Source organism: Carettochelys insculpta, chromosome 17, assembly GCF_033958435.1.
Source record: "Carettochelys insculpta isolate YL-2023 chromosome 17, ASM3395843v1, whole genome shotgun sequence".
Taxonomy (NCBI): Eukaryota; Metazoa; Chordata; order Testudines; family Carettochelyidae; genus Carettochelys; species Carettochelys insculpta.
This window is the reverse complement of record NC_134153.1, coordinates 31,725,109-31,749,792: the sequence shown is the minus strand read 5'-3', so window position 1 is coordinate 31,749,792 and position 24,684 is coordinate 31,725,109. Positions and strand designations below refer to the sequence as shown.

Sequence of the window (24,684 nt, the reverse complement as noted above, 5' to 3'; positions counted from 1 at the left end):
ATAATGATTCTATGGAACATTTTGATTCCTTTAGGATTTTTACTTCATTTGATTCTATATTATCCTTCACATATAGTACCACTCCGCCACCCGCACGACCTGTTCTGTCTTTCCGATATAATTTATATCGTCATTGTAATTGTATATCGTCATTGTAATCCATAATTGCTTCTCTATTGATTAGAGCTGCTGGATCTGGCAGTGCTAAGGAGCTGCAAATGCCTTCTTGATGATCACGTGCAGCTCTGAGCTGCTGGCGACCCATGTTTGGGTCCCGACCCATAGGTTGGGAATCCCTGGTATAGATGAAATTGTTGGAGAGCACACCCTTCCCTCACCCCCTTCCTGGCCCTGACTGATCCCTAGTGCCTCCACCTCAGCCAGACATAGCTGCCTGTATCCCCTTGTGGCCCTGCACCCCCTCTGCTGCCCTCTTTCCCCTACCCCATCCCATGTGTCCCTGCACTGCCTCGCCGTCCTGCCCCGTGTGACCCTGTGTTTCCAGTCCCATTCAGCCCCTAGCTCGGTAATTTCACTCCCCTAGCCCTTCTGAACACCAGTCTGTGTGACCCAATCTGTCCGTCCATCCCCATGTCCTTCCTCTCCTGGTATGGCTGCACAAGCGGAGTGCTGTGAGGAAGGCAGCCTCTCTTGCTCCTTGGCGGCTGGCTGCTCTGGCTCATAAGCGTGCTGCCCTCTCTTTTGGCACCAGCTGTGGGCAAAAGGTGTAATTGCAGATTCCTTTTGTTTTCCCCCATTAGAAAATGGAGAGGGGGAGGGAGGGAAACTGGGGGGGGGCGGGGCACTAATTTTGCTTTTGTTCCGTGGCACAGAATCTGGCCGGGAGTAATTAATACAGTTGTCTTAAATCAGCCTTAGTTAGTTTAAATATCAGTTAGTCTTCTTTCCCACCACCCCATCTACACAATAATGTATCCCCCATTCCATCCCCTGCACATGAGGCGCTGGGGGGGGGAGGGGGAGAGAGGGAGTGAGTGTGTGGTTGGAAAGGCCATGAATTGTGTGAATCAGTGCTCTGTACTTGTGTATGAGTACTCTGAATCCCTGTTTCCCTCATGTGAATTTGGGGACATCAGACTACAAGAGCAGGTGTTAGGATCTTTCAAGCTAGGGATTTTAGCCCTTCTGTCCCTGTGCTACTAAATTAATTGAACTCTGACAGTATAGCCAGGCCTGTGTACCTTTTCCCTGTTGATTCTCCCTGTTTGCTCTTTGCGTGTATTCATCATGGAGTAACACTAGAGCCCTCTTCCTCTAGTTAGTGTCATGTCTTGGCTTTGTGCACTAGCCCAGCTTAGTTCCCTTGCCCTGTTGGTTTAAAATAATTAGGGATCCCACCTTCATTAATAGGTAATTGGTACTGTTGACATTTACAGTTAGACTCTGTAACTGAACAAATGGCCTTGCAGTGTGTTTGGGAGGCTGAGTGCCCTATTGGGATGCCCAGCATGTAATTCTGTACTTGGTGGAACCTGAGGACCTTTGTGCTAGTTAGGGCTGGGGCCATTGCCTTTTACAGGCCAAAGGTGTTTGGGGACAGTTGGTGTCTGAGCGTGACTGGGTAGTTAAGTGGCCCAGGGGGTCTGTGAGGTTTGTCCCATGCAGCCTTTGGGGCATGATTCTCAGGGCTCGGTGATGAAAAGAATGCCTATTGGGGAGCAAGGAAGAGGTAGGCAGGATTTAGAGTGCCTTTTTTGAGCTTCCAATAGCTTTGCTGGATGTTTTGAATTGGAGAGAGCAACTCTATTATGTGCTATTTAGTCTGAAGCCGGTCTTTGTATATGGACATGTATTGTTCCAGGAGCTGATTGGGCAAGCATCTTGATTAGAGTCTTTAGCCTGAATTTGCAGGTGTTGTGCTGGCAGGCTGGTTCCTCCCTGATTCTTGTCAAGCGACACTAAAGGTGTACCTCCTTTCCCTCCCTGCTTTCTTGGGCCTTCTCTTCCTTTACATGGTGGATGAGGTATAGTGTGTTCTTTCCTAAGGTTAACTCATTTATGCTCTTCTCTTGGGGAAGAGCAGCTCCTTGTTGGTGGGTATGAATAGGTTCATGCCAGCCATCAGCTTTGCCTGTCCTCTGACCCCCAGAGTTTGCACTGCTTGTCAGATAGCCATGCTGGCAGCACTGAAGAGTGAACATCAGATATTTCACAGAATTGCAGGCTGTTTCTCATCATAGTGCAGCCCCTGGCTGTGATTTTTGCTTGTTTTTGTCAGGGTGGGATGGAAGCATGAATAGTACTACGTTGTTTTCATATCCTGCGCTCACTTGCTCTCCTTTCTGGCTGCAGTCTTGCATTCATTAAACATGAACCCCAGGCACTCAGGAATGCTGAGTCGCTGTTGACACCACTCTGCACTGAAGCTGCTGAAATAGCTGCGGCATCCAACTGACTGCTTCATTCCACCTGGTTTTGCAAAGCACTGAATGGCTGTCGCTGAATAGTTAGTTTCAGCTATGTCTAGGGCCTTATTGCGGAAGCTGCCCTTGGCCATTATGTCAGCATGCTTTGTTTTGATGTTTTTGTCTTATTTTATTTTAGTGGAAAATATCTGAAAAAACCCTTGCTTTTTAAAATGAGACTGTTGGGCCTGGTGTGCACCAGCATGAGGAGAAGTGGGAGGATGAAGCCATAGGTGTAGAAAAGCAAGAGCATGTCTCTGTCAGGGTTTATAATCTTGAATTCATTTATGGCAGGGATGAGCAATAATTTTGGGGAGGGGGGCATGCCAAGATTTGGGTAAGTGATTAAGGGTGGAGGGGGTTTACCAAGTTATGTATGGATGTGCACCACCAGTAGAAAGCCATGTGGCTAGCAGTAGGTACTTTGCTAATCAGCTGAGCAGCACAGCACCTGAATCTTTGTTGGGGGGGCTGCTCACAAGCCTCCTCTCCCCCATGTGGAATCCTGAGAGCCAAACAGCGCAGGCCAGATGCAACTTGTATCTTACCCATTCTTGATCTGTGGCCAAGTCATGGTGTCTTGCTTGTGTGGAGAGCAAGGGCTGTGTTGTGGGGAGTGGAGGAGCCTTATGTTTTTTGGTGACTGTCCTGTTTCACTGGAGGTCTGATTTTTAAATTGATTATAGTTAGGCAGTTGCCAATCCTTATGTACTCATGTTAGCTTAGCTTGCTTTGGTAAGTTTATAACAGGCACAAACTGAAGTGAGGCAAGCAGCACCAAGTCCATAGAACAGATTGTGCCATTTAACTCAGATTTGTGACGCATGTGTGGGGTTGGGGAGTAACGAGGCCTGAAGCTCTGTGTTTTTGTCAAGGTCTGGCAAATGGTGACTGTTATGTCAGTGACAAGATGGTGGATTCTTGTTTATAGAGTAATGTAGACTCCAAATACTGTTCCTCCCTCCCTGCTAACAGTATTCCAGTTTGGTTGATGATTGCCTTGCTTGTTCCTCTGGGGTTCCTGTTGTCAGGCAGTATTGTAATATGCTGAATAGCCGTCAGGCACTGATGCTGCACTGATCTTTACTGTGAGTGTTTGTATTGTGTTTTGCAGAGATAACATTCACCCACCAGTTGATGATAATGAAAATACAGAAGATAGAAAAGCAGGTTTGTGACCCATCTCCTTCACCTAAATCAGTCCGTGAAGCTTCAGTGCCTCGTCACGTGAGAGAGTGGTAGCTGTGGCAGGTCGACCTGCAACCTGTGTGTGTTGTGTGGGCAAAAGGAGGGAGCTTTTCCACCTTTTAGCCCCTCTTGTCAGGGCCACAACTGTGCTTTGAAAAGTAATTGAGGCTTTGGGCACACAAATCTTTGGGCAAGGACAGAGAGTGGGATTTATTTTCCATTTGTTAAATAAGACACATTTAACTGTCTCAGCTGTGTTAGTCTGTAGCTTCACAAAAAACAAGCAGTCCTGTAGCAATTTAAAGACTAACAGATTGGGAGCAAAAATAAGAATCCAGGGTTTATAATGGAAGGGTGTGAGGGGTGGGAAGAAAATGAATGATCAAAACCTCATGACTTAATAAATGTGTTAGTCTCTAAGGCACCACAGGACTACTTGATGATTGTGAAACTTAACTGTGTTAGCCTGCAGAGAAAAGTTGCTTCCATTCTAGCTTGTCTGGCTCCACAACCTCTGTGGTTTAGAAAAAACGGTAACGTTGTAAAAATAAATGCTAAAAAATAAGTCCCAGTTAAAACTGGAAGTGAAGAGAGGTTGCCGCAGGGGGAGTGGAAGCCTGCAGTGCCAGCTCAGGAATTGTGCCCTGTTCAGAAACAAAGCTTGCCCACCAATCCTCTAACCTTTTGACTCTATGGTATTACAGTACAAATTGAATGAATAAATCTGCTATTGGAGGAGATCTGAGCAGCTGGTCATTGTATCTGCTTTTTGCACAAGGAAAAGTTGCCTCTGGGCTTTGTGATAAAGGGGTGGAACCTGTTCAGTATATGGAGTATCACTCTCTGGCGTGAGAGGTGTCTGGCAAGAGTAAAACAAATGAGTCCACCCTTCACAGATTTGCATCCATGCTGGTTTTAATGGGAAATGATTAAACTGCCCCTCTAACAAAATGGGATAAATCTCTTAAATCATCTCAGAAGCAAACTTCTCTCAGCCTACTCAAAGCAAAGCCCAAAGGACAGTGGCTAACCCCTTTATGGGGTCTGGCCTTATCAGTGATTTTTCAGAAATGAAGTATACTGTACCTGGTTTGGGTAGTGAACTGCCCTCACTCACCAAGGAGTCAAAGCCCCCTTGTCCCTTTCCTAGCAGAGTTCATGCTGCCCACGAGATTTGTCAGCCAAGGAGAAGGAGGAAGGGAACTTAGTAAAAATGCTTTCTCCATGGCTACGTTCTCCTGACTTACCACACAGATTGCTAGGGGGTGTTCCCTTGAAAGTGGCATCAGATGGAATTTCTATAGTGGTGGGCCCTGAACCACCATAGCAAAGGCGATGAGCCATCGGGCCAGGTTCTGACCTTCAGTACACTGGTGTAAGTCCACAGCAGCTTGCCCCTGAATTTTCTCATTCCAGAGCTGCCTGTTGCCACTCCTCGGTTTTGTTCTGCTTTGGAGTGGGCTGCTCTGCCATTGTACCAGAGAAATTAGATGTTTCTGCTGTCTTCTGCAAAAAAATCACAGCAGTAGGGGGTCTTTCCCACAGCCTGACCAGCTCCTCTGCCTCCAGACACTACTCCTGAGCATGCATGGAGGTAGAATGGAGAGCAGCAGGAAGCTTCTGGTCTGTGTGGGGTAGGGATGTAGTGCAGACCAGGACAAAGGAGAGTGCTGGCACAGGGAGAAAGGGAGCCAGCATGGCTTTCTCCAGAGTGGGAGCTGCAAAAGATTCACCTCATTCTGTGGGTGAGGCTAATGTTGTCATAGTCTTGGACTGAGGCATTGATTGATTGGATCTCCTCTTCTATGATGCCCTGGTGAAGGACTAAACCAATCCTTGATTGGCAGGGCCGATTACAGTTGTCACATAAGTTGCCAACTGCAGGTGTTGTAAGTTCTTTTCAGATACGACGCTTTTCCTGTAGTGCCTGGAAACACTGACTCAAAGCAGTTAAGAGCCTGTACAGTGGGTTGCTGCCACAACAATCTCTTGTGAAAAAGAGTTCCCAAATCATTGTGGGATATTCTGCATAACTTCATGTTGGCCTTTAAGATGTCTTTGTAGTGCTTATACTGACCACCGATAGAGCGCTTCCCATGAGTAAGCTGGCCATAGAAAACCATCTTTGGTTTGCATGTATCATTCATCCTGATTACACGACAATCCAACAAAACTGTTAGTTCTTCTTTTAGTGCTGTCCCTGTGGGTGCTCCACGGTAAGTGTTGGGCTTGCCCAACGCCACAGTACGGGGACATTTTCCATAGCAGTATTGAGTGGGGCTGTGCATGTGCTGTCCCAGCGTGTGCTGTTCACACCAGTAGGTAGCACCCGGGGCTCCTCTCTCTACTCAGTTGCTTCTTCACTACTCTTGGCTACACATGGAGTGCTCAGACCTGTAGATAGGATTAGGTTTATAGTTAGTTCCTTTTTCTTACATTTACGTAGCTGGTTGTTACTGATTGTCATTACACTTATATTTTTGAAGAGAAAAGGGAAAGAGACGCTAAAGCAGGCAGTCCTCTCCCTGGTCAGTTTTGCTTTGTGCTAATCAGGTTCCTGACCCGCTGTGTGTGTGGTGTGTGTTTTTTTTTTTTTAAAGGAAAACAAAGGGATAAGAAAGAAACTGACAAAACAGAACACATTCTAAACCAAACAGTACAAGAAAGAATAACAACTCTTGTGGGTTTCATAAAATGCCGTGACCCCATGCCCGCTTCTGACAGGCGTGCCAAATGTGTCTGTTTCAGAGAGGTACAGGTTCCACAGTGCTGTTCTGACTGCAGAAACCTGACAGTCAGAGCAAGGAAAGACAGGGAGCTAAGACGGAAGATGCTCCTGTTTGATAAAGCCCTGCAGCCTTCAGAGCTGCTACCTGCAGGAAGCATTCCTTCTGTCAGGGTTGCTTCCCCTTCGCAACTGGGGACTCAGTCCCAGTCCAAGCCATCCTCCACATGCTCTGCTCCTAGAGTTAGCCTGGGGGACAAGGTGAGCACTTTGGGTGTTCAGGTTAAGCCCAAGGCTGCTGAATCTGCTATTTGAAAAGCAAAAAGCTACTCTGCTTTGGCATCGTAGGTGTTGAAGCTGCTTTCAGCTGCCTCTGAAGCAGCCCCATGGCTATTTATTAATGGCAATGGCGTACTCAGCAGGAACTGCCGTATCCCCCACACAGCAGGCACTGGTGGATTCACCACCAATATAGGTGAGCAATACACAGTGTCGCGTTCTCTCCCAGCACCAGGGAACAAGCATGTAATGATCAGCACTATTGCCCACGGGTGGCACCGTGGTATGCTAGGGCTAAAACAAATAGGGTTCCTGCAGGTAACCATAGCCCTAGTCCTGTGGTTAATTCACCAAAGGGGCATTGTTACATCTCCCAGCCCTTCTCCACAGAGATGAGAGAGATCAATACCACCATTACCACAGAACACCAAGGTACAGTCATTCACCTCACTACTATGGAGCAGCACAGTACAGCAACTGTTCACCTATAAGGGCTGGTCAATTTCCTGAAGCCCTTTTTACTCCACATTCGGCTAGGCTAAATAGATTTTATGATTGTAGAAGTGCCTTTTCTTCCCATCTTTCATCCCCAAGTGCTACCTTAACAGCATGCTGCCACTATGACCATCGCCGTAGTCATTAACTTCATAAATGGCATTATTCCAGGTCCTGAGTACAGACATCTCCCTGTTGCTACATCAGCCCCACTAGGGCTCTGTGACAAAGTCCCTTGTCAGCCCCTGTGGGTCCCTGCGCTTCCTGGTGGTCCTCTGTTGCCTCAGAGACCCCTTATCTGTCCAGGCCTTTCCAAAGGTAGGAATCTCCACTTAGCGAGCCATCCTCATCGCAGGCAAGTCCAGAGTGGGGAGAATAAAGCCAGTCCCCTTGCAGGCCTGCACCTGCTCCAGTGGAAGTGATCCCTCTGGGGAAGGGTGGTGGGGAGTCCAGACCTGCCCTCTACCCTGGACTCCAGCCCAGGGTCCCTACGAGGACAAGAGGCAACTGGCAGAGCCTCTACCCCTGCCCCAAAGTAGCAACCTCACCCTGGGCCACTTCACCCACCACTTCCCTGTGGTACCTTCTCTCTCTCTCTCACTCTGCTCTTGCTCTACTCCTCTGGTGCGCCTTAGAAAACCTTCCCCCCGCTACCAGATGGGGGAGCCTTTTATAGCGAGCGCAGGGCCCCACTGACCAATGAGGGCTTGGGCCTAGTCAGGGAACAAAAAAGCATTGGCCCACCATCCAGTATACTCCCCTTCTAGAAGGTTCCTGAAGCTTTCAGGTAGGAGTCTGCCACAGCTCATATACAAGCACACTCCACTGCTTGGCAACATCAGGCAACCCCTGTGCTATCATCCTCTATTCACAGTGAGAGACAGGGAATTGTACAATACACACCTGCTGGATGAGACTAAATCACGACTTCCCCCAGATTCGCCACTGTTTTCTTCAGCCACCTCTGGGGGGAAGCTCTTTTTGCCCATTCACCACACTTCTCCTGATGACCTGAAACAGTTCCAAGATCTGTTCAGGAGACTGGCGCTCAGTCAAGAGGCCATATTGGCAGAAATACTTGAGAAACAACACAAACTTTAAAAGTGTTTACAACCCCCTACTACTGCAAGACTAGCCTTGCTCCTGGATGAGGTGATGTTGGAGGCAGCGGATGAGGTCTGGAAAAAACCCACCTCAGCCACGCCAACAAAAAAGCAGGCAGAGAGAAAATACTTCACCCAGCAAAGAACATAAACTTTTATTTCAGAACCCACAACCTAACTGCTTAATAATAGATGCTGCCAATCATAGAGCGAAGTCATTGTTATACAAGAGCACCCTCGTTGATAAAGAACACAAGCACCTAGAATTCTTCGGTAGGAAAGTATACTCATCTGCTACCCTCCAACTGCATATAACGAAGTACATGATAATTATTCCAAGCTCTCTGAATGAATCCCTTACCTGCCTGAAGACAAATGATCCACCCTGAAAGCTATTGTTCAGTCAGGCCACATGGCAACAAAGAAATCATTGCAGATAGCATTGGATTCGGCAGACACAGCAGCCAGAGCCATGGCCATGGCGACTACCATATGAAGATCTCTGTGGCCGCAGGCAGCAGGTGTGCCAAAAGAGCACCAAGCAAAGGTCTAAGATCTACCATTTTATAAGGTGAAACTATTTGCAGCAAGTACAGATGAAACTCTACATTCTAACAAGCGTACAAGAACTGTCTTGCATACCTTGGGGATGTATTCTGTCCCATTTTGGAAAAGAAGATACACCTCATACCAATGGTACAAAGACCAATAATTTGCGATATTCTTACAAACCATACCAGTACTATACTAGTAAACCCAGAGCTCAGAAATGCAGAGCTTTAGACAACCACTCTGCCCTTCCATCATCCTCCAAGCAGCAGGTTTGAAGGTTTTGGGCTTGTCGAACCTCCCTCACTTGCCAGTGCACAACAATCAGATATTTCACCACTGCCTACATCCCTTTTACCATCACTGGACGTCTGTAACCATGAACAGATGGGTGCTGGACATTATCGACAAGGGATACACCATCCCTCTACTTTCCATCCCTCCAACATCTCCCCCCTCCCTAGGGACCTCCACCACCAGAACTTAGTACGGCTCAGTGCTACACCTGTTGCACATCCGAGCCAAAGAAGTAGTTCCACAACACTAACAAGGCAGGTGGTTTTACTTGAACTATTTTCTAACACAAAAGAGAGTGGGGTCTGGAGACCCATTCTAGACCTGCGGTGGTTAAACAAATATATTCGCAAGCAGTGATTCAAGATGTCCATGCTATCTGCTATAATTCCTGCACTGGATGAGGGGGCTAGTTCGCAGCCCTTGACCTCCCAAGATGGATATTCCCACATCACTATTCATGCTGCTCACAGACCTTTCCTATGCTTTGCTCTCAGAGCACAGCACTACCAATACAGAGTCTTACCCTTAGGGCTTTCAGCTGCCCCGGGTATTCACCAATAGCTGTAGACCTGTGATGGGAAGGTATTACCATAGTTCCATACATGGACTGCCTCCTGTGGGGAGCACCTCAAGACATCAGAGTCATGGTTCAGACAACGAAACACTTGGGGTTTCTGATAAACAAACATACTCATATTGACCTTCAGACTCATTACATGCATTGAATTCATAGGAGCCCAGCTTGATTCCATACTGCTTGAGCCTACGTTCCTGTACAGCTCATGAAGCTATGCAGAGCTTACTATCAGTCCCACAGTTCCTGTGCTTTTTGTGCGTTTTGCTTCCTCGGCCACATGGCGGCCATCACATACGTTATTCCCAATGCTTGATTACACTTTCACTGTGTGCGGCATTTGGCTGGCATCAGTGTATACCCCTGGAAGGCATCAGATCCATGGACTAGTATCGGTACCTTGAAAGGGGACTGACGGTTTACACTGGGGGACCCAGGAACAGAATACTCCAGTAGGGGTCCTGTTCCATCCCAACCAACCAGCCTGTCAAATTACAACGGATGTTTCACTTCTTGGCTGGGGAGTACATTGCCAGCAACATCACGTACAGGGCCTGTGGTCCAGAGATGAGCAGAGTTTGCATATCAACCTTTTAGAATTACCTGCTGTTTTCAATACCTGCAAACACTTTATGCCACACATCCAAAACAAGACCGTCACAATTCCTTTGTGCAGAGGCCATAAAACTGTGCACTTGGTGTATTGGTCACAACATTGTTCTCATGGCATCATACCTGCTGAGCATGAGCGAAACACTCGCAGATGCTCTGTCGCCACTTCTTCTGGGACCACGAGTAGGAGTTCCACCACGAAGTGACCCACATCTCTTGCAGACCCATTTTGCAGACTCTGGGTACAGAGCTGCCGTACTCTCCTTTTGGAGACTGATTCACTAACTACTTGCTTTGTTCGAAAATCCCATCCCAAAAACCTGCACTGGCCAGTGCTTTTTAGAAAATCTGGTGTGCTGTAAACACTGTCAGTTGACAATTGCAAGGCCTGGCTTAGCATTCCAAGGTCTTGTGTAGACATCTGGATTTCTCAGGGTAAGATTCCTTTCTCCTGGGGGAATCGGGTTTTGCCACCCTGGTTCATCCTGCCTGCTTTGGTTGTGTTTAGGAATGCCTGGCCTTGTACAAAAACCTGCTCTCACTACATAATCAAGTGGTCTTATATCTTTGGATCATTTGTTAGTTCGGCTCAGGGCAGTGTTTGTCTTCTTCCTTCTCTGTTAATTCATGAGAAATGAGGATTTGCCAGCAGGCATGAGTTACCTTTTGTGTGATTTGTTGGGTGTCCAACCTGGAGGCCTGTAGCCCTCTGCGGTGGGGGAGGAAGGAGGATTTGGAACCTGATTTGTGCATTTTACTGCTGGGTGGGGACGTTTAGTTGCTAGGTTTGGCTTCAACAGGTAGTTTGCTCTCCAATCCCTTATGATTTCTTCATCAGAGGTGCACATGGAAGTCTCCCTAGCACAGGTGTGGAATCAGGGGCCACATAGAATCATAAAATCATAGGGATAGAAGGGACCTCAGGAGGTCATCTGGTCCAGCCCCCTACTTCAAACAGGATCAACCCCAACTAAATCATCCTAGCCAGGATCTTGTCAAGCCAGGACTTAAAAACCTCAAGGGATGGAGAATCCACCACCTCTCTAGGCAACACATTCCAGTGCTTCACCACCTGAGTAGTTTTTCCTAGTATCTATCCTACACCTCTCCCTCTGTAACTTCAGACCATTACTCCTTGTTCTGCCATCTGACACCACTGAGAATAGTTTCTCACTCTCCTCTTTAGAGCTCCCCTTCAGGAAGTTGAAGGCTGCTATTAAATCACCCCTCATTCTTCTCTTCTGCAAACTAAACAAGCCTAAATCCCTCAGCCTCTCCTCGTAGTTCTTGTACTCCAGCCCCTTAATGATTTTCGTTGCCCTCTGCTGAACCTGCTCCAGCACAGCTGCATCCTTTTTATACTGGGGGGCCCAAAACTGGACACAATATTCCAGATGTGGCCTCACCAGTGCCAAATAGAGGGGAACCACCACTTCTCAAGATCTGCTCAAAATGCTTCTTCTCATGCACCCTAGTATGCCATTAGCCTTCTTGGCTACAAGGGCATGCTGTTTACTCATATCCAGCCTTTCATTCACCATGACCCCTAGGTCTCTTTCCGCCATACTGTTGCTGAGCCAGTCGGTCCCCAGGCTATAACAATGCAATAGAGAAGCAGAAGGAAAAGCACTAACAGCAAACATCATGGATGTGGCCTCCAATTGAGGAGCAGGGTCGGGTTGTGTGTCTGGGCAGGAGGTAGGGTTCAAGAGTGGGATAAAATTGTGGGGTGTGATCAGGAGGTAGGGTGCAGGAACTGGTTGGGAGTGGGGGCCTGGGTGGGATGGGCAGTGGAGGAGTGGGCTATAGCGTCAGAGTCTGGGTGGAAGGGAGGTTGGGAAGCAGTCTGGGGGCATGAGGTTGGGGAGGGAGGTGGTTCTGGGTAGGGTGTAGGGACAGGGTAGGTTTGTCGGGTCTGGTGAGGAGGGGGAGTGTAGGGGTGTGCTGAAGTGTGGGGGGGGTTCTGGGTGGGAGGTAGGATACAGGAGCAGGGTGGGGGTACAGGATCTGGGAGTTAGGGTGGTGCAGGAAGAGGAGGCTGAAGTGGTGGTGTGGGGTCTGGGCAGAAAAGGGGTTTGGGAGCGGATGCCTAACAGCTCATGGGAGCCATGGGGATGGAGTCTGCAAGACAGCAGAAGAGTCAGTCTCCACCAGCCCCAGCAGAGGGAATCTGGCATTCCAGCTATGAGGGGGTAGGGGTGGTGCCAAGCAGCCCCCAGGAGCAGCACCAGCTCGCTCCATTGTGTGTGTATGGGGGCAGGGGGAAGGAGTGGGGAGAGAGAGGCTTGAGCCTTGTGGGCCAAATCAAGGCAAGCTGCATCTGGACCATGGGTTGTAAGTTTCCCATCCCTGCCCTAGGGCATTGAGTGGTTCCTATGGCTAGTTTTCTTTTTGAGAAGTCCTGACTTAATAACTTTAGGACTGTAAACATAAAGCAAATTGGGTTATTCCACAGAGCCTGTAAATTTATTGATGAACATATCGAAACAACTAGACTCCTCCCATATATTAGGAGCCTATGCTCAAGTGCATCTGGATGTTCAGAGCTCTAAACAGCTGTACTTGCCCATCAGTAAGAGGCAGTGAGAATGAGACAGGTTTCTTAGCTTCCGCTTGTGCCTGAGGCTATCACTTGAGATCTCAGAAATGGACAGGCCCAAGCTCTGACTTGACTAGCCCTAGCCTTGTGGGTGGTGCAGGTTGGTAGGTTTGCTGGGTGCTCTACAATGACTAAGTTGTTCAGGACAAGCAGATGGAAAGGTGCTCCAGTAGATGCCCTTGTGCAGTGAGAACAATGAAGGGGGAAGCAATAGATATGGTTCATCAAGTGGTGGTCCATTGTAATTTTCTACTTTTTGGTCGATTTGATTTCCACTCCTCTGCTTCTCTTGTTTGCCAGTCATAATATTAACCTAGTCCTTGAATGAGATCAGTAGAACATTTCTGTTTAAATTAGTTCAGTCTGTCTCCTCATGTCTTTTCAGAAACAGTTTTATATAACAGGTTATTGTGACAATTCAAGATCATATTTTTGGTGTCCAAAAGCACTGAGCAGGTTGCCACATGCTTCTCTTCCCAGCCAGGCACTCTAGCCCGCACCCAACTGCTGGTGACTCATGGGAACTTTGCTGCCTTGAGCCATGCTGTACCAGGAACCCTGAGCTGCACCAGCTGCATGGTGCCCCAGCAGCCCCCAAGCCACCACCCAAGCTGCTATACCAGCCCACTGGGCTGAATTTGCCACAATATGATTTCCCATTTGCTATGTGTTGCAAATGGAGAGTGTATTGGACACTGTGGGGCTAGACCCTGTTCAACTTCCTTTTGCTAGGTGTTGGCTGATTGTAATAAATCTCATTCTTCTTCGAGTGGTCCCTGTGGGTGCTCCAAAATAGGTGTCGGGCTCGCCCGGCACCGCAGATCGGAAATCTTCCAGCAGTTTCTCCTGGATCATGCATGCGCCGGCGTGCGCTGCTCCCCCGCGCGCCCCCAGCCACGTGCGTGATCCGGTCCCCGCCAGTTCCTTCTCAATCTGCATCGGCTGCAGACGGAATCCGCTCAGGCTAAGGCCAGAGTCAGATTAGATAGTTGTTTTCTACGTGTAATTTGTTGTTCTTCCTCGAGTGTCCCCGTGGGTGCTCCACGATAGGTGTCGGGCTCGCCCCGGCGCCGCAGGTCGGATCTTTTCAGCAGTTTCTGCCGGACTGCACATGCGCTGGCGTGCGCCGCTCCCTTGTACGCTCCTGCCCGTGTGCGCGATCCAGTCCCCGCCAGTTCCTCTTTAACCGCCATCGGCTGCAGACGGAATCCGCTCAGGCTACAGCCAGAGTTAGCGTATTTAATGTTTTTAAAGTGTTTAGAGCTTCTTTTTCAGTCTTTAGCTTAAGTTAGCTTGTTATTGTTTTCAAAAAGAAAAAAAAAAAAGTTAAAAAGTAAAGTTTTACAGCCTTAGTAGCAAGCGGAGCAGCGGAGGCCCGGGGACGTAAGGCCATTAGGCCTCCTGCCGCTGCAGGCTGAGTCTGAGAGGGGAACAGGCACAGAGAAGGTGCTAAGTACCCTATTAACAACTCAAAGACTCACCACAATGTCCTCTTCAGGATTCAAAAAGTGAGAGTCATGCCGCAAAGTGATGCCGGCCTCCGATGGGCACAGAAATGCTCCTTCTGCGCAAAGCTCGCAGCCAGAGCAAGGAAGGACAGAGAGATGCGGCTGAAAATGCTGCTCTTTGACAAGGCCCTCCAGCCTCAGCAGGAGGGACCCGCAGGGGCCCATAAAAGGAAAGCTGCTTCCCTAACCCCATCAGCGCAAAAACAGAAGAAGCTTTCACCAACCCGATCCCTGCCGGCAGCCACAGCGAGTGGGACGGGTGGAGCGCATAGCCCCCAGCCGCAGTCACAGCTGAGCGGCGGCGGCGGCGCGGAGACGCATGTGGCAGAGGCTGAGCCTCCGATAATCAAACAGCTGCCCCGCACTGTGGGCAGGGCGGCGGCGGCCAGGCAAGCGCCGGAACCAGCGGCACCACAGCTAGTGGCACCGATCCCCGGGGAACCGGCGGTGCAGAGCTCGCAGGCACGCGGCCTGCAGGCACCGGGGGAGACCACCCGCGTGGCACCGCAGCGGAGTGTGCCGAGCGCGACGCAGACAGCGGGGCCGAGATCCCTGATGTGGAAAGGGGCGGAGCCAGCCCCACAGGGGAGGGGAAAGACAGCACAGAAAACCTGTCACCGCAGCCCTTCTCCAGACAGGGCTGCAGGGCGACTCGCTTGAAGCCCTCCACTTATGCTGCAGACTCCAACGAGGCGGCAGGAGTCACCTCCAGTATACCCTGAGCCCCCATCGCCGTTCCTACAGCCAGCATCACCATGGCTCGGACCACCATCGACCTTCCTGGGCTTTGAATCCCTGGAGTACTGCCACAAATCAGTCTCTCCATTATCTCAATCACCCAGACTATCTCGCTCCCCCAAATGCAGGGGGTATGCGCCTCCAGAGTGGTCCAGGTCTCCATCTCTGGAACAGTGCCCGTGTTGCCATGGTCGCCCCATCAGGCGGGGCATAGACACCATAGGCATACTCCCAGGGACAGATCCCCCCAGACATTTCAATATCCCCGAGGGCAATCGCGGATGGGGACGGAAACGCAGATATCTCAGGGGGAGTTGATTCTGGAACCCCGAGATTTTCCCTCGCCAAGTATCTAGCGAGAGGATGTATCACCGTCAACAGGACCCAGAGGGGTCCAGAGAGGCTTACCCTAGCGGTTCCTCGCTATCTTCCCCTGACGAGGCCACGGCCCCAGGGGACGTCCATCCTCCGGACGATCTCAAACAGTTCCAAGAGCTGTTTAAAAGGGTGGCCTTCACGCTAGGCATCCAAACAGCAGAGGTGCAGGAGAAACACCATAAGCTCCTTAAAAACCTGAGACCTCCGGTCTCTTCCAAAATAGCTATTCCGCTGATTGAAGCAATCATGGAGTCCGCCACCACAATATGGCAGACTCCTGCGTCCACTCTGCCTATAAACAAGAGCGGATAAGAAGTACTTCGTCCCGACGAAGGGCATGGAGTTCCTGTTCAGCCACCTGCAACCAAATTCTCTGGTGGTGGAATCATCTCAACAGAGGTCGAAACTTCTCAGTACAAGACAGGGGGAACGGACAAGATGCCAAGAAACTAGAGTTGTTCGGCAGAAAGGTCTGCTCCTCCTCTACCCTACTGTTGAGAATGGTGAATTACGCAGCGCATCTAGCGAACCATAATTTCGACAACTACTCCAGGCTGACTTCCCTCATGGACTCGCTTCCAGAGGACACGAAGCCGGTGCTTAAGGCTATCGTGCAGGAAGGCTATGCAGCCTCGAGGACAGGAGTTCAGATCGCCCTAGTCGTAGCGGATATGGCAGCATGCTCAACAGCTACGGCAGTGGTCACGAGCAGGGAGTCCTGGCTCCAGACATCGGGTATCCCGAGGGATCTGCAGGCGAAGATTGTCGATCTCCCCTTTGACACGCAGAAGCTGTTGCAGTATCAACCACAGGGGCTACAAACAAGGGCGACATCAACAGCACCAACAGTACAGAACTCCCAGGCGACGTTCTCAACAGAGCCGTGCGTCCTCGGGGCAGGGCCAAAGGCCGCAAGTTTGACACACAGATCGAGGGCTGCACTATCACTGTCATGGCGCAATGTCATCCGAAGCTACTGTTCCACTATCACCTCCGACCATTCTACGACCAGTGGCAAAAGATCACCACAGACAAATGGGTACTGGAGATCATAGCCACGGGTTACGCGAGTCCCTTCCAGTCGCTCCCACCACCACGACCTCCACCCAGACCCCACCTAAAGGACGCCTCCCACGAAGCAAGACTCAAGCAGGAGGTAGGCCATCTTATGCTGATAGGGGCAGTGGAAAGAGTGCCGGAGCAACTCCGAGGGAAAGGGTTCTACTCAAGATACTTCCTCACAGAGAAAAAGACAGGAGGCTGGAGGCCCAGCCTAGATCTTCGAGGCCTCAACCGGTACTTGTGCAAGCAACGCTTTCGGATGATCACAGTCGCCTCTATACTTACGGCACTGGACGATGGAGATTGGTTCGCAGCCCTCGACTTACAAGACGCGTATTTCCACATAACTATTCACCTGGCTCACAGGCGTTTTCTCCGGGTTATGGTAGGCAAAGAACATTTTCAGTACAAGGTTCTGCTGTTTGGCCTCTCCTCGTCCCCCAGAGTCTTCACCAAGACCTTGGTAGTGGTGTCAGCCTACCTGCACAGACAGGGGGTGTTTATATTCCCATATCTGAGGGAAAAAAAAACAAAAACTGCCTACTAAAAGGGGCTTCGAAGGAGGAGGTACTTCGCATGATACGCGTCACAGCAGACACGTTCTCTTCACTGGGCCTGGTCATCAATCTGGCAAAATCAAAGATAGACCCCGCACAGGACATAGAGTTCATAGGGGCACGTATAAATTCCATCACAGCAAGGGTTTATCTACCACATGCCCGCTTTCGCGCCATTGGTTCCCTCGTGCAAGTCATCACCTTCAGCTCTACGGTGCCGGTTCTGACGCGCTTACAGGTGCGGGGCCACATGGCAGCAGCAACGTTTGTGGTACAGAACGCCCGATTGCATATGCGCAGCATGCAGCACTGGCTGGCGAGCGTCTACAAACCGGCAGCATGCACCGTCCACAGGGTGGTGTCGCCCACGACAGAGGTGCGCAGATCCCTGCAATGGTGGGTGAACCCCAAGAACATGCTAACAGGGGTGCCCTTTCACCAACCATAAATATCTGTTTTTCTCACTACCGACGCCTCCCACATAGGGTGGGGAGCACACATGGGCGAAAAGATGACGCAAAGACTGTGGTCCTCCACGGAACAGTCACTGCACATAAATATACTGGAGCTCAGAGCAGTGTTCAACGCCTACAAACGCTTTCGAGACCATATACAAGGCAAGTAGTTGGGATCAGTACAGACAATACCTCCACCATGTTTTATATAAATCGACAAGGAGGAGCTCGGTCCCGTGCCTTATGTGCGGAAGCAGTCCGATTGTGGAACTGGTGCATCGCCAACAATATAACCTTGAAAGCTTCGTATTTACCAGGCGCTCACAATGTGAAGGCAGACCAGCTGAGCAGGCGCTTCGCACTCACACACGAGTGGCAGATCTGTTCCGATCTGCTACGACCGATTTTTCACGCATGGGGATTTCCCCAGGTAGACCTGTTTGCCACTCAACACAACAAGAAGTGCCCACAATACTGCTCCAGGGCAGGACTGGGACGGGGGTCCCTGGGGGACGCATTCGCGATCTCCTGGAGGGGCCCCCTGCTCTATGCCTTTACTCCCACAGTGCTTATCCACAAAGTCTTGCAGAAAGCCAGGAGAGAGAGAGCCCGAATGATCCCAGTTTTCCCAACGTGGGATCGACAGCAATGGTTCCCCTTACTCCTGCGCATGTCGGACTGTCCACCGATGCCCCTCCCGGTGGCGCCGGATCTGCTCACGCAAGCCCAGGGGTCCATAGTGCATCCGCACCCTCGAGGCCTGCGACTGCAAGCATGGTTAATCTGTGGCTCAGCTCCCTAGAGAGCACGTGTATGGAGGGAGTGCAACAAGTCCTAGAAAGTAGCAGGAGGACTTCCACCAGGAAGCCCTATAAGCAAAAATGGACTCGATTCACTGCATGGTGTTCTACCAAGCAATTAGCCCCCCTTGCTGCGCATATACCTGTAATACTAGAGTATTTACTGGACCTCAAGAGAGGCGGACTCTCCCTATCCTTGTTGAAGGTCCACCTTGCCGCTATATCGGCTTTCAGACATGAAGAGGAAGGGCACACGGTGTTTGCCCGTCCCATGGTTACCAGGTTCCTCAAAGGGCTGGTAAACCTATACCCCCCTCGGAAACCGCTTCCACCTTCGTGGAGCTTGGACCTGGTGCTTAATGCGCTAACGGGACCACCGTTTGAACCCTTAGCCATGGTTTCCTTCCGTCTCCTTACGATAAAGACGACCTTCCTTCTTGCAATCACGTCAGCTGGCAGGGTGAGCGAGCTTGCGGCAGTTATGGCAACACCACCCTGCACAGTAATTTCTAAGGAGGCGGTAACCTTACGACTGCATCCAGCCTTTGTTCCCAAAGTTTCTTCAGAGTTTTCATATTAACGAACCTATAGTTTTACCCTCGTTTATCCAAAGCCTCATAACTCCAACAAAGAGGAGCGCCTACATCTCCTGGACGTGAGGAGGGCGCTGGCTTTCTATATAGACAGGACTAAGTCCTTCCGGAAAACGGATAGACTCCTAGTCTCTCTCGCTCCCAAACCAAAAGGAGAAGGTCTCTCTTCGCAGAGAATCTGAAAGCACATTGTGTCCTGTATAAAAATGTGCTACGAGCTTCGAAAGACTCCTTTGCTGGCCCCGCCCAGGGCTCACTCCACCAGGGCGGTGGCGGCGTCAACAGCCTTCTTCAAGGGCATCGCGTTAAAAGACATCTGTCGAGCGGCGACCTGGTCGTCCTACGACACCTTCGCCAAGCATTATGCCCTACATCGGGTATTCAAAGAGGATACCCGTCTGTTGACAGCAGTCCTCTCGGGGGCAAGCTGCACATAAACCGATTACCCATCTGCTTACTTGGGTTACTGCTGGGTAGTCACCTATTGTGTAGCACCCACGGGGACCACTCGAAGAAGAAAGAGAAGTTACTCATCTGTAGTAACGATGGTTCTTCGAGATTTGTCCCCGTGTGTGCTCCACGACCCGCCCATCCTCTCCACTTCGGATCTCTGTCTAGTGTTTTTCAGGAGTATTCGAGGCGGTTGGTCAAGGAACTGGTGGGGACTGGATTGCGCACGTGGCCGGGGGCACGCGGGGCAGCGGCGCGCGCCGGCGCATGCGCAATCCAGGACAAACTGCTGGACGATTTCCGATCTGTGGCGCCGGGCGAGCCTGACACCTATTGTGGAGCACCCACGGGGACACATCTCGAAAAACCATCGTTACTACAGGTGAGTAACTTCTCTTTACCCAGCCTCAAGGTCCATTCCAGCCTTTCTTCCTTGCCTGGTCTGGTCCTTTTGTTGTTGTTACATAACACATGATACCACAGACAATCCCTAAATATTGCTAGAATCTCTGCTTTCAAAGAGCACCTACACTTATCTGAGGTGTTTAGCTAAATACAAAGGTGATGGACATCTTTTGAAATTCTGTTGGCAGATGGATTGGGTCTCCATTCCTTGAGCCTTTAGACTTGAAAGCACTGGGTCTATCCTAGAACATGGGCTGCAGCTTTTCTTGCCTCAGTTTCAGTGCTCTCTTCAGGTTCTCATTCACCCGCTTCCCAATGGCTGTCCTACCAACCACATGCAAGTGATAGAGACACAGCTCTTTCATGTGTATAAGGGTGGGTAAAGAATGCACAGCCATGTTGTCCTAGACACTCCTGTTTGGTGAGACCAACCCTTCTGCCTGTAAGAGCTGCCTTGTCCAGGCTTCCTGCGCAAGCAGCTGCCTGGACCTCTAGCATGCATGCTTCCTCCATTTATTGTATTTACGGATGTTGCATCCATCATGCCTCCTACATACTGAGCGGGGCCATCTCCAGTTTTTCAACTCTGCACCGAGTTCCGGTCTCACAGCTGATCCATTCTCTCTCTTCCTCCTCCTCCCCCGGCCCCATCATCCACTCCCAAGCTGTAGCAGTCAGAGGCTAGGGGTTAGGCAGATTTAGAGCATCTGTGACCATCTAGGCCAATAGCTATTGATGGATTTATCTGCCATGAACTCATCTCACTCCTTTTGAGCTCCCCAGTGTACCCCTTCCTAGTGACTGTTGATGCCTCCCTATCTCCAGACTCCTAGGCATTGGAGTTCTCCATCTCTTCATAGCTGAGTTTGCAGGATACACTAGCCCATTTTTGTGGCAGGGAAGTCCTATTCATTATTCCCCTTTGGGGGATAATCCCCCCAAGGGGGATGTATCCCCCTTTGGTGCCACTTCCATGCTACTGTCTGAACACAAGGCTGCCTTGAGTATCTGGCTGGGCTCAACCTGAGGCTAGGGAAGGAGCCTTTGTGTGAGCACTGACTGCTGAAGGATTCCAGAGGCACAGGTCCCAGTGGTGAGACCAACCAATCTCACAATGAAAGACGTTGAGAGGAGTGGAATAGGCTTGGATTCAGAATTAGCTGCTTCTGCATTAGTGAAGACAGTCTGTTTCTGGAGCTGAAACCTAATGAGACACATTCATCCCTGGTGTAACTACTAAACTTTTATAGAATTGCATCAAAGATTGGCTAGGGAAATTGCTTCATAGTCTCCAACATTGTAAAGGTATGCAGAGAACTATACGGTTACAGATATAAAGGAAACTCCTTTCTCTCTCACATGGCAATGTAGCCATCTCTGGGTGGAGAAAACTTCGAAATGGCTATGCTAGTGGCTGGTTCAGAGAATCGAACTGTCTCTCTGTGCAGCTATGTTACTTTGCAGAGAAGGGCAGTTTGATCAGCTGTTTGTGTGGTGCAGAGAGGAGGAGTTTGCAAGGTGTGAATTGGGGGAGTTTCCTGCCAGGTGAGCCTTCAAGGGCTGATTAGACTGGAGGCAAGGCTTTGAGCCAGGCCTAACCAGCTAGCAGCTCTCAGCGAACACCGTGATCAGCGAACAGGGGGCAGCAGCTAACAGGGAAGGGAGTTTGCCTCTGGGAGTTTGTCGAGGGAGGAGCCCCGTGTTTGTCCTTTTCAGATATGGTGTTCCACCTGTGCTCTGCAAGGCAGCACTATCAAGTAAAGCAGTTTCTGAAGAGAAGAGCCTGAAGAGCGATGGGGGAAGGTGGACCTGGGGGCACTGAGAGCAGCTGTGGGGAGAGGGGCCAGTGCAGTGAGGAGGGCGGACATGGGAGCAGATGGGGGTAGTGGGTTGGGGAGGGTCCTATGGTGATGGTAGCTGGGGGGGCGGGGGGGGGGCGAAAGGTGGGGAGGAGGGTCCCGGGGATAAGAGGTCATTGCTCCACAGGGAGCTATGGTGACTCGTGGTGACAGGGAGGTATGTAGTAGTGGGATCCTTAACCACATTCTCCACACCCCACTGCCTTGTGGGTTATCCTGGGAAGGAGAGAGGCTAAGGGAGTAAACCCTGACAGAAAATCCGGAGTGGAGTCCGAAGGCAGTTCGGTGTCAACTTCTGGCACTGTCCCAGCAACTCCTGCAGCTGAGCTGGTACCAGACGTGGAGGTTATCCTCTCCTTTGGACTATATCGGTAAAGCCGAGAGGGGGACACTCGTGTCTGGGCAGCCCAGAGTCTCCATAATAAGTGCCCAGGCTCGCACCCGGAGAGGTACTCCGGCATCGCTGAACAGTGTTGCATGAACAGGGGAGGCAACAGATACCGGTTATAAGCTCTTGCTCGATTGGCATAGAGAATGAGCACCAGGGGTTGCCTTTGACGGTGGGAGAGATCCTCACATTTCACTGGACAGTCACCGCCCACCTCAAGCTGGGCAGCCCCCAGCTAATAGGGTACTGTCCCGCCACAGTTCACCTGTCTCGCTGGGTGCGTGGGGCTTGAGGTTCCTGAACCTGACAAGTGACTGAAATTTGGGCACCAGGCAAACCAATAAGAACATCAACAAGAAATGCGAAACATCAACAAATTAAGCTTCCTTGCTGGAATGTGCGGACCATGCTGACCGGCTTTACTGAAGATCTTCAGGCCATCAGTGACACCCGAAAGACCACTGCCATCAATGAGGAACTGAAGAGGCTCCAAGTTGATATCACTACACTGCAAGAGATGCGATTTGCAGATTCGGGATCTCTAAAGGAAAAGGACTACACCTTTTTCTGGCAGGGTAAAGCCCAAGAAGAACCCAGAGAGCATGGTGTTGGCTTTGCTGTCAGAAACACCCTTCTACAAATGGTGGAATTAGCCATGGGCGGATCAGAAAGACTTCTTCGGATCATGCTTCAAACCTGCACCGGTGCCGTCCACCTGATCAGCACTTATGCTCCAACCCTGTACACCACACCAGAAGTAAAAGACAAGTTCTATGACGTGCTTAGTGCTGCCGTAGCGCAAATACCTGCTCGTGAACAACTGTACATCTTGGGTGACTTCAGTGCAAGAGTTGGAGCTGATTGGGCCTCATGGCCTTCCTGCTTAGGACACTTCGGTGTGGGAAAAATTAATGACAATGGACAGCGTCTCCTTGAACTGTGCTTGTACCACAATCTGTGCATCACAAACACCTTCTTCGAAATGAAGCCACAGCACAGAGTGTCGTGGAGACACCCACGCTCGAAGCACTGGCATCAACTAGATGTGGTCATCACTAGGTGTAATAACCTCAAAAACATCCTTCTGACACGCAGCTATCATAGTACTGACTCTGATACAGATCACTCGCTAGTTTGCTCCAAGCTCAAGCTGAGACTCAAGAAGCTGTACCGCTCTAAACCTGCTGGAAGGCCCCGCATTGACGCCAGAAAGATGGCAAACTCGGAGAAAGCTGAAAAGTTCAGACACACCCTCCAGGAAAATCTGTGCAGTGGCCCTGGGGGCGCTGATGTGACATCTAAATGGCAACATCTGAGGGGTACAGTTTGCAACACGGCCTTGTCAGTGTTTGGAAGAAGAGCTAGAAACATGAACGACTGGTTCAAAGCTAACTCCGATGAGATGATTCCAGTCATTGAAAAGAAGCACGCTGCACTCCTGGAGTACAAACGCTCACCGAGCCAGAGTACTCAGCAAGCACTTAGAGCGGCCAGAAGAACAGTACAGCAGACAGCCAGGCGCTGTGCCAACAACCACTGGCTCCAGCTATGCAGCAGCATCCAGACCTGTGCCGACTTTGGTAATCTCAGAGGAATGTACGAGGGTATGAAGAAGGCATTAGGACCCACCCAGAACAAGATGGTACCTCCTGAAATCCAAATCTGGTGAAGTCATTGCTGACAAAGCCAAACAGATGGAGTGCTGGGTTGAGCACTAGTCCGAGCTGTACTCACGCGAGAACGTTGAGGTTGACGCAGCTCTCGATGCCGTCGAGCTCCTACCAGTAATGGATGAACTGGATCAGGAACCGACTGTGGATGAACTGAAGAGAGCCATCGACAGCATTGCAGGAGGAAAGGCCCCTGGCCAGGATGGTATACCACCAGAGGTAATCAAATGTGCCGCAGACACACTCCTGGAACCCCTACATGAGCTACTGTGCCTGTGCTGGAAAGAGGGTGAGGTTCCACTGGATATGCGTGACACTAACATTGTAACGTTGTATAAGAACAAAGGAGACAGAAGCGACTGCAACAACTACCGGGGAATCTCCTTCCTAAGCGTCACTGGTAAACTGTTCGCTCGCGTCATCCTTGGCAGACTCCAGAAGATTGCTGAGAGGGTGTACCCCGAATCGCAGTGTGGATTCCGCACAGAGAGGTCTACCGTTGACATGGTCTTCTCTCTCGGGCAGCTGCAGGAGAAATGCAGGGAGCAGAGGAATCCACTCTACATAGCCTTCATTGACCTGACCAAGGCCTTTGACTTGGTCAGCAGGGATGGTCTGTTCAAACTGCTCCACAAGATAGGTTGTCCTCCACTGTTACTCAAGATGATCCAGTCGTTCCACGAAGACATGAGAGGAACCATCCAATGTGACGGCGCTTTATCGGATGCTTTCAGAATCAGGAGCGGCGTCAAACAAGGATGCGTGCTTGCTCCGACATTGTTCGGGATCATCTTCGCACTCCTCCTGAAGCATGCCTTTGGATCTTCAACAGAGGGCATCTTGCTGCACACAAGATCTGATGGGAAACTGTTTAATCTTGCAAGGCTGAAAGCTAAGTCTAAGGTGCGGGAAGTCCTCATCAGAGACATGCTGTTCGCAGACGATGCTGCTGTAGTGTCTCACACAGAAGACCA

General features: G+C 50.3%; 1 protein-coding gene across 11 annotated transcripts in view; it reads left to right on the top strand.

Moving 5' to 3' along the window:
• CHD6 (chromodomain helicase DNA binding protein 6) overlaps window positions 1–24,684 on the top strand; it is a 209,956-nt gene that overhangs the window by 53,399 nt on the left and 131,873 nt on the right. For 10 of the 11 annotated variants that reach the window (XR_012647850.1, XM_075011572.1, XM_075011575.1 and 7 more), the window contains exon 3: window positions 3,541–3,596. The exons of the other annotated variant lie outside the window; for it this stretch is intronic. Coding sequence is in view for 8 of the 10 variants with exons in the window: in XM_075011572.1 (XP_074867673.1) it covers window positions 3,564–3,596 (33 nt within the window). In the remaining 2 variants the exon portion in view is untranslated. The remainder of the gene's footprint in view (window positions 1–3,540; window positions 3,597–24,684) is intronic. 11 annotated transcript variants of the gene reach the window in all.